Source organism: Salminus brasiliensis, chromosome 13 (assembly GCF_030463535.1).
Source record: "Salminus brasiliensis chromosome 13, fSalBra1.hap2, whole genome shotgun sequence".
Lineage (NCBI taxonomy): Eukaryota > Metazoa > Chordata > Actinopteri > Characiformes > Bryconidae > Salminus > Salminus brasiliensis.
In genome coordinates, this window is record NC_132890.1 from 25,507,221 (window position 1) to 25,520,528 (window position 13,308).

Genomic DNA, 13,308 nt, shown 5'->3' on the forward strand with positions numbered 1-13,308 from the left:
GATACAGAGAATACGATGTGCCACAGAGGACCAGTTAACCTCTATAATTAACACCTTCCATCACCAAATACATTCCAAGCGATGTTTAGTTAGTGTCTTCGAAGCCAAGGTTGGTTATTCCCAATATTAGGAAGATGACCATAATATTCTGATATGACTGTGTATATTTTATATAGTATATAGAATTCTAAACCATAATTGCTTGATGATACTTTTCATATTTCATCTTCTCATTCATCTTATTCTCATTCTTCTCATTTCTCGCTTCTCGCTCTTCTTCTTGTTCTTATTCTTTCTGATCTTCTCCACCTTCTCCTGTCTTCATATTCTGTTCATTCTTCCTATTGTTCTTATTCCTCTTGATCTTTTCCAACTTCTCTTTCCTCTTCTTCTCATTTTTCGTGTTCTTGTTCTTTTTGATCTTCTCCAACTTCTCCATTCTTCTTCTTCGTCTTCTCATTGTCATTCTCGTAGTTGCTGTTGATGTTGTATTATCATTAGACTGCACTACATGTATACAATAATACATGTACATACATTTAGTACTCTGGCTGTTTTTAATAGCATTGGGGTGTTAATGCTTCTTTCCTAATGGAATTTTGCATAATGGCACAACACTTAATCCACTTTATAATCGTGTGTTGGCTGTCTTTATGGACATCAGGTTTTTTCTATATATTTTTCAGGAGTGGGTTGAAACCTTGGTTTTCCATGGATATGGAGTATGGGAAAGATAGCACTGCAAATATTAACATATTAAGATGCACTGACTTAAAACACATTAAAACAGCTGATAAAGCATCTAACAAAGCTAAAGATGACAGTGTAACAGTAGAGTGGGGGATTGCAGTGATGGTATTTTTCAGGGTATAGATTTACTGAATATTCTAGCATGTCTAACATTAAGTGAGCTCATGGTGTACAGATAAGTCAAAATCAGTGGAAGCATCTAGGAAAGGAAGTTTTATTCAACTATTCAGTCATAGTCAATTTCTTCTTCTTTTTCTTCTTCATTTGACATGACTAACATTAATTAACAAAATGTCTTTCTTTCTCATAATATCTCATAATATTTTTTTTTCCCCTGAACTGCAGCGGATGTGTCTCTTTCATCCGCCGATTTGTGTTTTGGATCCTAATTCCATAAAACAAAGTAATACGTTATTCATTAGGCCTCTCTCACAGAGCTCCGAAAGCACATCTTACTAAAGACACTCGGAGAAAAGTACAAGGCCAAGATAAATGTCTAATTGGGATTATTTGATCAAGCAAAAAGCCATAAAAAAGTCTTTGAACGGATTAAAAGAAGAACACAAACATGGTTAAATAATGAAATATCTTCCACTGGTTAATGTTTGAAATAACAAGCCTTAATGAATAATTTCATGAAAATCTATTTTACTCTCAAAAACTGTTTATTAAACTGCATTAAACTTGCATCATTTGCTGAAGCGTAATATCTATATTTGTTTCTTATAAAGATGTATATTTAAGTCTGTTTCATGTAGACTATTTAGTGTCATCTGTCAAAAGCAGTAATAGTTAATATCCTGAGTGATCATCAGAGATGTTAAAGTCTATGTTACAGTCTTTATTAACTGACAAACTACATTAAAAATTAATATCCACAATCTGTCATAATCATTTAATACCATTTATCATATCTTGAGGAAGATAACTTCAAAATCATACCATACCAAAATATACCGACCACCCATAACATTAACTCTGGCTGCTGTATATATTGTGCAAGATCCCTTTGTGCCACCAAAACAGCGTGTGGTCACTTGCACCAAAATGTTAGCATTATCACCTCCATGAGCATCAGTGAGCCTTAGACAGCATTGGCACTGTTGCCTGCATATGGGCATCACCTCACATGCCCTGCCTGATGTTTTGGAGATATTCTGACCCAGTCGTCTAGCCATCACAGTTTGATCTTTATCAAAGTGCCTCGGATGCCTATTTTTTCTGCTTATAATCCATCGCTTTCAATATCTGACTGTTTACTCGCTGCCTAATATAGTCACCCCTCGACAAGTGGCACTGGAACCAGATAATCAGTGTTATTCACTTCGCCTGGCAGTAATTGTTGTGTTGAGTCTATAATATTCAAATCTACATGATGTGTTATTAATTAATTCATTAATTATGTGTAATGATTGTATATTTTTGGACGGTGGTGTATGAAAGCAAAAAGCCTTCAGTATTCATATGTAAATGAGGGTATAATCTGCACAGCTTTTCTGCTGGATTTTAGACCAGCCATATCTATATTTACTTTTTTATGGAAATTTGACATTTCAGTCAGTGCTTTTATGTGTAAGATCCTATTTGAAACAGAATGCCAATTATAAGGAAAGTTTTAATTTATCAACATCTTCTCAAGGCATGGATTTCACAAGACCTCTGAAGGTGGCCTGTGGTATCTGGCACCAAGACCTTAGCAGCAAATCCCGCAGCAACTTCTACACTTTGAGAGGTGGTCCTTCATTGATTGACTGGTTGTCCTTCCTTGGAGCACTTTTGGTAGGTACTGACCACTGCATACTGGAAACATAACCCCACAAGACCTGTCTGATGTTTTGGAGATGCTCTGTCTGAGTTGTCTAGCCATCACAGTTTGGCCCTTCATACGCCTGTTTCCAACACATTAAACTCAAGAACTTTCTGTTCACTTGCTGCCTAATATGTATATCCCATAATGTAAACAACATTTTAAACAGATAATCTGTGTGGGTTTGATAGCTTTCCAAATATAATATTTTATTATAGGAGGATACATAATAAAATAGTAGGTTATTAGTAGAAAATGTGCAGTAGGAAAAGGACCAGAATTAAGCCTTGTGTTTTGATTTTGTATTTTTTTTTTGTAGCTGATTTAAGAATGATATCTAGGGTTTGGAACACCGAGTGGTATACTGGTTCTGCTCGGAGAGAGATGCTTTTTATGTGTGGCATGGGTTATAAAATAAAATAATAAGATAATGAAACACAATGCAAAGAAATGCAAGAAAAATCAATAAAATGTATCACCTAAAACAGTCAAACTGACAAAACTGAATGGAATTTGGAAGATTTAGTATATTATCAGTATCAATATTATCACTAGCATATACTTTTGTTGATTAGATGTAAATCACCTCATGAACTTGGCCTGAACTGACTCCTTTATACAAAAATGAAAATGACCGTTTCAAACAGTGTAACCGTCACTGCCCATGTATTCCATGCCTCCTTTACGTTAGCATTGATGTTAAGCAATATGTCCACTAGAGGGAAGTTCAGAGTCAAATGGTTCTGACAACATGCTGATGGCGAAAGAAACATAAGAAACAGGTGTAAATCGCTGTAAACAGTGTAAAAAAGGTTTTTCTTCATTGTGTCCATATGCTAGTAGTCATGTCTCACTTGAACCACTGGCTACACTACCTCCATTAGTTCCATCATTACTTCTTCCTTCCATTCGTATTCGTAAGCCTTTACAGAATGCACACAAATACACAAAATGAACACAGAGTACAGACAGAAGGCTTCGTCTGTATCCGCATCCGTATTTCACTAAATGAGCCTTAAGTAACTAAGTAACTAGCTATCAAACTCACTCATATTTAGCAGGTTGAAGATTCTCCACTAGGGGGAGTACTCAAAAAGCTTTCGTCAAAAAGTGTATTGACACTGCCTGTCCTTATTATAAAAATATATTTTCATATTTATATTTTTCCTTCGCAATATACAAATATAATTAGCAAAAAAAAAAAAACATCAGCACTCACCTGTAAATGAGGATTTCATCTGTGGAGCTGTTGTACTGAATCTGGTACATGCGAACTCCAGGAATATGGCTTTGCGATGGCCAGCGAACGATGGCTGATGTGGACGTTATTTCAGTCACGCTGACCCGGTGCTCGGCCCGAGGCTGGCCCCCTCCACTGCTGTTGGACTTGATAGAGGTGGGCATGTCCGAGGGTCCAGGCTCTGGCTCCAGTTTGGGGTCGTAATGGGGCGAGGGGTTGACTACCAGCTCCACTGGAGCAGTAGCCTCACCAGCTGCGTTGGAGGCTATGCAAGTGAAGACACCAGAGTCCTTGACCGTGGCGGTCAAAATATCCAGGGAGCCATTCTCGAAGGCGGTGGTGCGGGACGTGTTTCCGATCAGTTTTCCATCAGGGCTGACCCAGTGCGTGGTGGGCTCAGGGTCACCCACCGAACGACACCTCAGGCTGACCTCCTGACCCTCCATCACAAACATCTTGGAGGTGTGGCGGGTGATCATTGGTGGCTCACACACAAACTCCTCCTCGCGTATGGTCCAGAAGTACTTGCCGGACAGTTCTTTGGGCGACGCGCATGTTTCCAAATCGTCCTCGCGGGTCAGCCGCCGCAGCCACACCAGCTCACAGTTGCAGTGCAGCGGGTTGCCCCCAAAACTCAACACCAGGGCCGTTAGAGGTGACCCCTTCATTTTAGCATAGACTGGGATCCGTAAGAAAAGCGGATCTGGAGGAATCTTCTTCAGCTTGTTGGACGTCATGTCCAGCCTGGCCAGCTTGTGCAGATTGGAGAAAATCCCCTCCGGCACAAATTCGATGAGATTGTGGTCCAGGCTTAGAGTGTTGACGCTGGCCAGAAGGGCTATGGTGTCCCAAGGGATGTCTGCCAGATTGTTATAAGACAGGTCCAGGTCCTCTAGAGTCTCCAGAAAGTCCTGGATGGAAGAGTGAGTAATATGGTAAAAACTGTCTACCATTATGATACAATATAAGTAAGTTATTATAATTTAGTTTCATAGGATTTGAAAACACATTGGTCAGGTTATTTTGCCCCCGGGTGTATTATAGTGTGTTTAATATCCCAGCTCCTTTAAAACACTGCAGTCAAGTCACTTAGTTAATTAGTGCTTTAACATGGCTTTCAATGTAATGTTTACACCAAGCTAACACAGCTGTACCTTGATTTACCCAGATGGATCGGATTGGGGGGAGATTCAGACATTTAGAATTGATCAGGTATTGGCTTTTAAAGCCTTATATACTCCCGATCCTTGGTTTGGTTGTGGCAGAGCGACAAGAGTCTCAGCTGCGAGGAACTCTACTTGAACATGGTTCATGATGGTTCATTGACCTTATTATGGTGAATAAAACAAAAAAGGGCTTTATTTGAACTGATAAGTGAGCTGATGTTACCAGTTAGCAACCAAACCAAGGCTGATGTTGCCCTCTTACTAAAACTTTCCACTCTGCCTTAAATGATGCAGCTGTTATGCTCTGCTGTTGAATTGCAGACAATGACTGCTGCACTATTAAAGGTGGAATTGAGAGTTACAATTCGAGGCTTTGGTCTGGATGCTATTTGGTAACATCATCAAATTTATCAGTTATAATTAAGCTCCTTTTTTGTTCTTTGAAATCAGGCCACTAATGTTTATGTTTACGGTACTCTTTGAAAACATAACTAAAAGTTTGGGTATGTATTCAGCTTAGCTTGTTGTAAATGTGGCGCAGCAACAACGGACAGCACCCAGAAGAGCAGTTAATTGCATCAGTTAGGTAATATGTCAGAAAAGAATGATGTAAACCACTCTTCCGTAAAATGCTTGTCTATTTTCTGCCATTTTTTGCCGTATGAATCATAGCTCATTTAGTCATGAGTAATTGACAAAAGCATGAGCTATCAGTTCAAAGTGTGTACTGCTAAACACACACACACAGTGGTTTGACTGCAGCATTTTAAAGGAACTGGAACTGGGCTAAATGGTCAGGTAGGTCAGGCAGACTGATTATGTCTAGGTCAGGTTTAAAATGTATGTAGCTGTTTTTATTTTTTTCAGGTGTTGGTCATGATATGAACAACATGCTGGCATATTGCCCACCCCTTACCTGGAAGGCTCCGTCCGAGATGCTGTGCAGCTGGTTGTTGGCCAGGATGAGGTGGCGCAGGTTGACCAGGCCTTGCAGGTGCGTGTCGTCCAGCGTGGTCAGCCGGTTGGCGTCCAGGTGCAGGGCGTGCAGGTCCTGCAGGTCAGCAAAGGCGTAAGGCAGGATCAGGCTGATGGTGTTGCGGGACAGCGTGAGGTGGATGAGGCTGCTCATGTTGGCGAAGTCTCGGTGGCGCAGCGTGGTGATGAAGTTGTCCATGAGGCGCAGCTCAGCCGTCTGGCGGTCGATGTTGGGCGGGACGAACAGCAGGCCGGTCTTGGCGCATAGGACGGTGTAGGAGGGCAGCAGGTTCTGACATGTGCAGCGCTTGGGGCACAGCATGGAGGCCGCGGGCAGCCAGAACAGAGCCAGGCACAGCAGAGCTCTCTCCATGGCTGCACTCCTGCAATCAGGACAGAGAGGAAACAGAGGGAGAGAAGCTTTAGCATGCAGGCTGAACACACACACACACACACACACATACGCACACTCTTTCAGCTTAGCGCACATACAGTCATGTGAAAAAATTAGCCCATTAAAACCTCTTTTTTGACCTTGAAGGACATTTGACCTTTATTTGAACAATCCTGAGAGATGTTGGTAATACTAAACACATCAAATATTTGTAGGGGCTCCAGTATGGCCCGGAGGTCATGAGTTCAAATCCTGAGTCACGCTGCTTTGCCATCACTGCCCGGAATCTGAGAGAGCACAAGTGGTCAGATGGTCGGGTGGGTAGATGGCGCTTTCTTCCCTTATCACTCTAAAAGTTATTTTGACGTCTGTTGGCCCCCCCACCACTTTCCTCCAAGTGTGTTGGCTGCCTAGCAATGCTGCATTGGTGGTTGTTTAAAAAAATGCTGTGGCTTACACGTCTTCTCTGATACATGTGAGACATGTGATACATTTAAAGCCAGCCTTCTTACCTTCCTAGTGTTGGGAGCATCGCTAGTGCTAGGGGGAGCTATGAACAGGTGGGTTAATTTCCACTGCATTTCCACCAAATCTGCATTTTATCATGACCCCAACAAGTTTAAAAATGTTGAACTCCAGCTGAAGAGCATAACTTCATATGTCATTGTTAACTAGGCAACTGATAAAATGACAGTAAACTGAACCAGAGTGAACGCAGGGCTGAACAGCGGGACAGATTTCCTCATACTTGTGATCAAAAATGCTCATCTTGCTAATGTTGCCAATGTTTACATGGACTGAGTAGGAAGAATAAATTAATTATATTATATATTAATTAATTGCTGGATTTATTCTTTTCCAAATGAAGCACAATAAGTGCAACCCAACCAACCTGGGTGTATCGTGGCCTAGGTGGGTTCCAGGTGGGCTCCTGGTAGGCATGGGCTATAGCGGACAATTCGTTTGTTGCAGTGAGTGATGTAACTAATAGCGAGATCCAAAGAGCTCCCTAGGGCCTTCTGAGAGAAGGTCGTAGAGGCATGTCCGTCTGGGAAAAGATTTAAAAACCATTAATGCATAATTGCATTCACTGGTATGAATGGGTGTCCACCAACCTTCGGACACAATGTACAGATGTTGGCCCTCTGTGTTATTCATTACAATATATAATTGAATTGGTGACTAACCACCATTCAGTCTGTTGCATTTTTCCATAATGCTCTTAAATGCTCCTGTGATCTTTAATGACTCGCTCTTTCCGCAGCCACGACAGAGAGGACGTAATGACTTAATCACGTAGAAAAATGGATACTTGACCCAGTGGATTAAAAAAAATTACCCAGCGCCACAAGCAAAAGAGCATGATAGCGGGATAGTGGCTGTCATTTATTTCATTCCTAAGCTTTGGTATAATAAAAAAGAGCAGAATTAGTCTTTTTAATGTATTTAAATGCCTCTGAATCTGTTAATGTAATCTAGCACTGTAAAACGATGCTGCCGTTGCCTTCTGCAGCACTGAATAGGCAGGAGCTGCAGAGAGATAGGGAGAGGGAGCAAGACTGGTGTGTGTGAGCGAGCAAGCGTGCGAGGAAGTGAGTGAGGGAGTGTGTGTCTGTGTGTGTGGCACGCTGTAGCCCATCTCCGCTGGCAGTGTGCTAGTTTTAATTGCCCTCCACCACGTCAAATGTGACACTCGCTTTCTGCCCCTTGCAGGTTTCTATATGATACCGCTTGGCCGTCGCACACAGGCCTTTATTCTTTCTTTCTTTCTTTATTTATTTACTTACTTACTTATTTATTTCTGTATGAATATGAATCACTGTTTCTGCGCTATCGCCCGCTGCCGGATGCTAATGAATATCTGATCTGGGCCCAGCTTTTGTTTATTGTTTGCGCGTATGGCTTCCATTTTAATAACTTTTACATAAAAGCACATAAATGTAATTATTTTCGGCGCCCAGCGCAGAGCCCTCTCTGAATATCAAGAAGCCTTCGCGTGTGGAGAGATGAAAGAGGCTTGTCATCTGCAGAGGAGGAGGAGGAAGAGGAGGAGGAGGGAGGAAGAGGAAGGAGGACAGAGCACGAGTGCACAGGCCGCTTTCACCCTGTGCTTGGCCAGCAGGGGGAAACGTTGAGCTGCGCGTATATCTGCACACAAAAGGAGATATAGCCGGCAAAGCAGGGTTTGGAGCGCATGAGTGCTCGGGTGAGAGGCGTTGTGTTCTGCGATGCATCCAGACGGGCTTAAGCTCTACATTACCCACACACACACACACACACACGCACACACTTAGGCATGGCAAGCCTTCAGCGAGACAGAAAGAGAAAAAGAATGGGAGAGAGACATTACCCAGACAACTAACTAAGTAAATTACGAAGGCAGGGCAAAGAGGAAGCACTCTTTTTCTCCTCTCTCTGGAAGACTAGCTCGCTCTCTCTCCTCCTCCTCTCTCTCCCCTTTCACCCCACCCCCCTCCCCTCCATCTCCACTAGGGCGAGTGTCGTGTCAGCTGTTTTAGCAGCACATATTTGCAGAGCACTCCCCACTGAAGGCGTGAAAGAGCAGCAGAGTGATGTGTCTCACATATCAATGAAGGTGGCTTTATTAGCATGAAATATTATAAAAGCAGCTAGAAGATGCTAATATTGCCAACAACAAGGTTCCAGACACTACAGCTTACAGCTTACAGACACTCGCTGCTCACTTCTTTGATCATTGACAGTGCTTCAATGAACTTGACACATTATTCAAAATTTCTGACTGATTTTCAGTGCAGTATTAGCAGTAGGGGCAGTGGTGGCTCTGAGGTTAGAGCACCGGGCTATTGCTGACAGGGTTGTGGGATCCAAACCCAGGCTTGAGCAAGGCCCTTCACCCTCTCTACTCCTTGGTCGCCGCAGCTATGGCTGCCCACCCCTCCGGGCATGAGCGCTCATTGTCACTGTGTGTGTGTTTGATCACTAGTGTGTATGTGTGTGTTCACTGTAAGGATGGGCTAATGGCAGAGGCCAAATTCCATCTGTGTCCAACACAAATGCTGAGTATGGTTGTGTTGTCTTGCATTTCTTTACAGTGGTGGTGATATCAACCAATGCAAATACAGTTGTCATGCTTACTATCCTAATCAATAAGTGGACCTAATCAATAAGTGGACACTAGCAGTGACGACAGAGAGGGAAGGTCAATCTACCCACCCAATTAAAGCGAGGACGTATTAATCTAAAAAACAGGAAATAAATATATACAGCCATGGCACCTATACAGCCAACGTTGGTTGCTATCTTTTTGTCAGTTAACGTTCTTCTCCATACACTCTATGATACACTCTTGTCTCTTAGACTTCTTAAATATCTATGAAATTTGTCTTGCATCACAGCAGCCTCCATTCCATTAATTAACAAAACACACACAAACACACAACATACAGTCCCATGCCACCTCTTCATGGCAACGTTTGCCAAAGTAAAATCAAAACCGAGTGTGTTAAATTTAACCTGTAATTGTTGATTCAACACTGGCAAATTTGCAAAATCTTCATATTTCCCAACAGAAATATTCTAGACGGTCCCTGATATTATACAATGGGTGTAAGTCTATGTACATGACTACATTGGGAAGGAAATTATGGGGAAAAGGTAGAAAGTTTATATATGGTTACAAATATTTGATGCTACAGTCTCTAGGACTCTAGGCCACAGATTGCTGTGGCATCACTGGTGATTGAATCTAGCGCTTAGACAGTTTCACCACCTAGATGCCTAATGTTCTGCATTGTCTGATTCCTTTTTGAATTGATAGATTTCACTAGTATGGAGCATTTTATACTAAACCACTCTAAATGTAACTGCTTATTTCTTAGCAGGACCGGCTGCGTCCAAATACTTTCTAGATTTGAGTCAGCTCTGCCAGTATATTTACTGAGGCTATGAGATAGAGAACAGACAGAATCAAGAAAATCAGACAGGAAAGGAAGGTTTTGTAAAACTTTCAAATGCAGATAAACACCAATGAGTGGAATTTTCAGTATATCTGGAAGTTGTATCTGGTTTGGATTGGGTTTGAACGAATGTGCATTATTTGCTACCTTTCAGAAACAGGAACCTAAGGATGCATCTTCTGTTCATAAATGTATTTGATGTTTGTGGAGAACATTTTAACTGTTCATTCTGAATAATGTATTTACCGTTACATCCCAGTCTATTGGAAAAAAAAAAAACCTTATACTAAGAGACATTATTGTGTTGTGTATGTAATATAGGCAATTTTATCTTGGCAAAAATGATGCTACACGTTTAAATCAAGTTGATGTGTATAGTGTATATACAGTATATATACTATACACACCCACCCACACAAACACACATGCAGCTTGCTTCATCTCTCTTTCTATTCCAGCACGGGTGGCTTAACACTTCCCTTCCACCATCCTTCCACACCTGCCATCTTCTCTCCCAGCATGAGGCAGTGAGTCAACCCCAGCATGGGCAGGGATAAGAGGGATAAAGGGAGACGAATTACGCACAGTCGCCTCCTCGGGATCTGCCATGTTAGTTTTTTAATATCAGGGATTGGCGCTTCATGAAAATGCATGTAAGAGTTTACACATAAAGGGATTTCATCCCATATGTTTTTCTATAGGGGTTTATGGAAATTATAGATATAGATTCCAGTGGCTCGGAAAAAGGGAACCAAATTGGATTAAATCATGTTAGAAAACAGAGTGGAGTCTTGTTAGCATTTTATCTTAAATCCAACCCAATACAAAACTTACTACGTACACTGACCGAGCCATTTTTTAGGAACACTATGCTGACATTGGGAAGTCTTGGCATTGATTCCGCAAGATTTAGGAAAGATTCATTTAACCTGTGGAGATTGCATCTCACAATTCTTGCAAATTTTTCAGGAGCACTTTCATGCTGTGAATCCACCACATCCCAAAAGTGTTCTACTGGATGCAGCTCTGACTGGGAAGCCACTGAAGAACAGTGAACTCATTGTCCAGTTTAGTAAAGGCAGTGTTTGTGGACATGATCAGCAGCAATACTTAAATTTAAGCAATGATTGATTAGTATGAACAAGATCCAAGTGTGCCAATAAAACAATCTCAACACCATTACACCACCTCCACCAGCGTGGACAGTTGCTATGTAGCAAGTTGGGCCCATGGATTCATGCTGTTGGTGCCAAATTTGGACCCTACCATCGTTGTGCCTTGTTGTACCATTCAGTTTTGGTGAGCCTGTGCCCACTGCAGCCTCAGCTTTCTGTTCTTGGCTGACAGAAGTGGAACCAGATATATGTAGCCCATCCACTTCAAGGTTGGATGTGTTGGGTATTCTAAAATGTTTGTCTGCTTGCCACAGTTGTACAGAGTGGTTCTCTGAGTTACTGTAGCCTTTCTGACAGCTTCAGCCAGTCTGATCGTTCTCTGTTGATCCTCTCTCATCAGTAAGATGTTTCCGTGTGAAGAACTGCTGCTCACTGGGTGTGTTTTCTTTATTAGACCATATTACACTCTGAGTAACCACCACTTCTGACACCAACGATCATGCCACGCTCAAAATCACTGACATCACATTTTGTCCACATTCTGATGGTGGATGTGAACATTACCTGAAGCTGCTGTCCCGTATCTGCCTGATTTTATGCATTTCACTGCTGCCACATAGTTTGCTGATTAGATAATTGTATGACGGAGTAGTTGTACAGGCCTTCCTAATAAACTGCTCAGTGAGTGATTAGCACTGTTTATGTCCACACTGCATTGCAAAGTGCTGTAAGAGGATAGCCCATCCAGTAGAACGTAATTTTTTTCAATGATCAGTCCATTTGATTTAGTCCACAATTGGCCTCTTTAATATAACTAATGCTCTGAATATGCCAGTGCAATAGAGAGGCACAAAACAGACGGGTTAAAAAATGAAATTCAGGCGAAGAAAAGAAACCCTTCATTCCCGTTCTGTCAATCAAACCCAACCCCCAACCCCCGCCCCCTCTTCATCTCCCTCTCACTCTGCGTATTGACAGGATGCATTAATATTTCAGAAAGGACACAGGCGAGTGTGTGGATGTTTGACACAGTGTGTAAAAATTAACCCCTCTCCAGCCGCAAAGCCTTTCAAACCGAGAGAGAGCACGCTCAGAGCATCCTCGGACGCGTGAATATTTAATACGATCGCCCAATGCGTAGCACATACCGTCTGTATATAGGATGTACAATGCAAGGCGCTTTCGCACTCGCAAGTGAAACTGGGGCATTACGCTGTTTTCCATATGAATTGTTAATGGAGTGGCACAGAGGGTACATAATGAGGACATTCTGGGAGAAGAATCAGAGTGCTATAAACTAGAACAGTGGCTTCGACCACATGTACACACACACACGCACGATATTACTCAGCATTCGGATTCTTAAAAGCAGATATGCAAAGTGCCTTATTGGTTAAAAAAGCTGTATTGATTTAGTCTGAGTTGTAAGGAAGCAACACTACTTTTCATTATACTGTCAGGGATTTTAAATCAGGGCTTCAAAAGGCAGCCTTCAACACGTTTGCTTGGATAAATCAATGAAATGTGCAGTAATTATTGCTTGGACTGAGTCTCAGGCAGTGTGAATTACCTTACCGTGTGTGTGTGTGTGTGTGTGTGTGTGTGTGTATGTCTGTGTGTGCTGCTTGCTTTTAGCTCTGCTATATGTTGAAGGACAAGAAGTAGACCGCCAGTCTGACATGTCATGTGCATTCATTTGAATGAAAGCACTGCAGACTTCCAGTGCACAAGAGCTGACGTTGCCTTCAAACAGCACGACTGCTTTGGCCTCATTACATTTACCGCATTTGTCTGATGCTCTTATCCAGGACCTTTGGATCATGGCAGAATGTAGTGTTAGGAGTCTTTTCCAAGGATTCTTTTCGGTGTAGTGTGCTGTGCTTGCTTGCCTACTCAGTAATTCCTGCTTGGACTGAGTCTCAG

The 13,308-nt window shown here is 42.0% G+C and overlaps 1 protein-coding gene across 1 annotated transcript in view; it reads right to left on the reverse strand.

Annotated features, from left to right (window-relative positions):
- The window catches only part of LOC140575369 (leucine-rich repeat and fibronectin type III domain-containing protein 1-like protein), a 244,871-nt gene that overhangs the window by 22,908 nt on the left and 208,655 nt on the right, over positions 1 to 13,308 (reverse strand). Inside the window, exons 3-4 of the mRNA XM_072695666.1 lie at positions 5,880 to 6,321; positions 3,777 to 4,708 (exon numbers count right to left, since the gene is read on the reverse strand). Coding sequence (XP_072551767.1) covers positions 3,777 to 4,708; positions 5,880 to 6,311 — 1,364 coding nt within the window. The 5' untranslated portion in view covers positions 6,312 to 6,321. The remainder of the gene's footprint in view (positions 1 to 3,776; positions 4,709 to 5,879; positions 6,322 to 13,308) is intronic.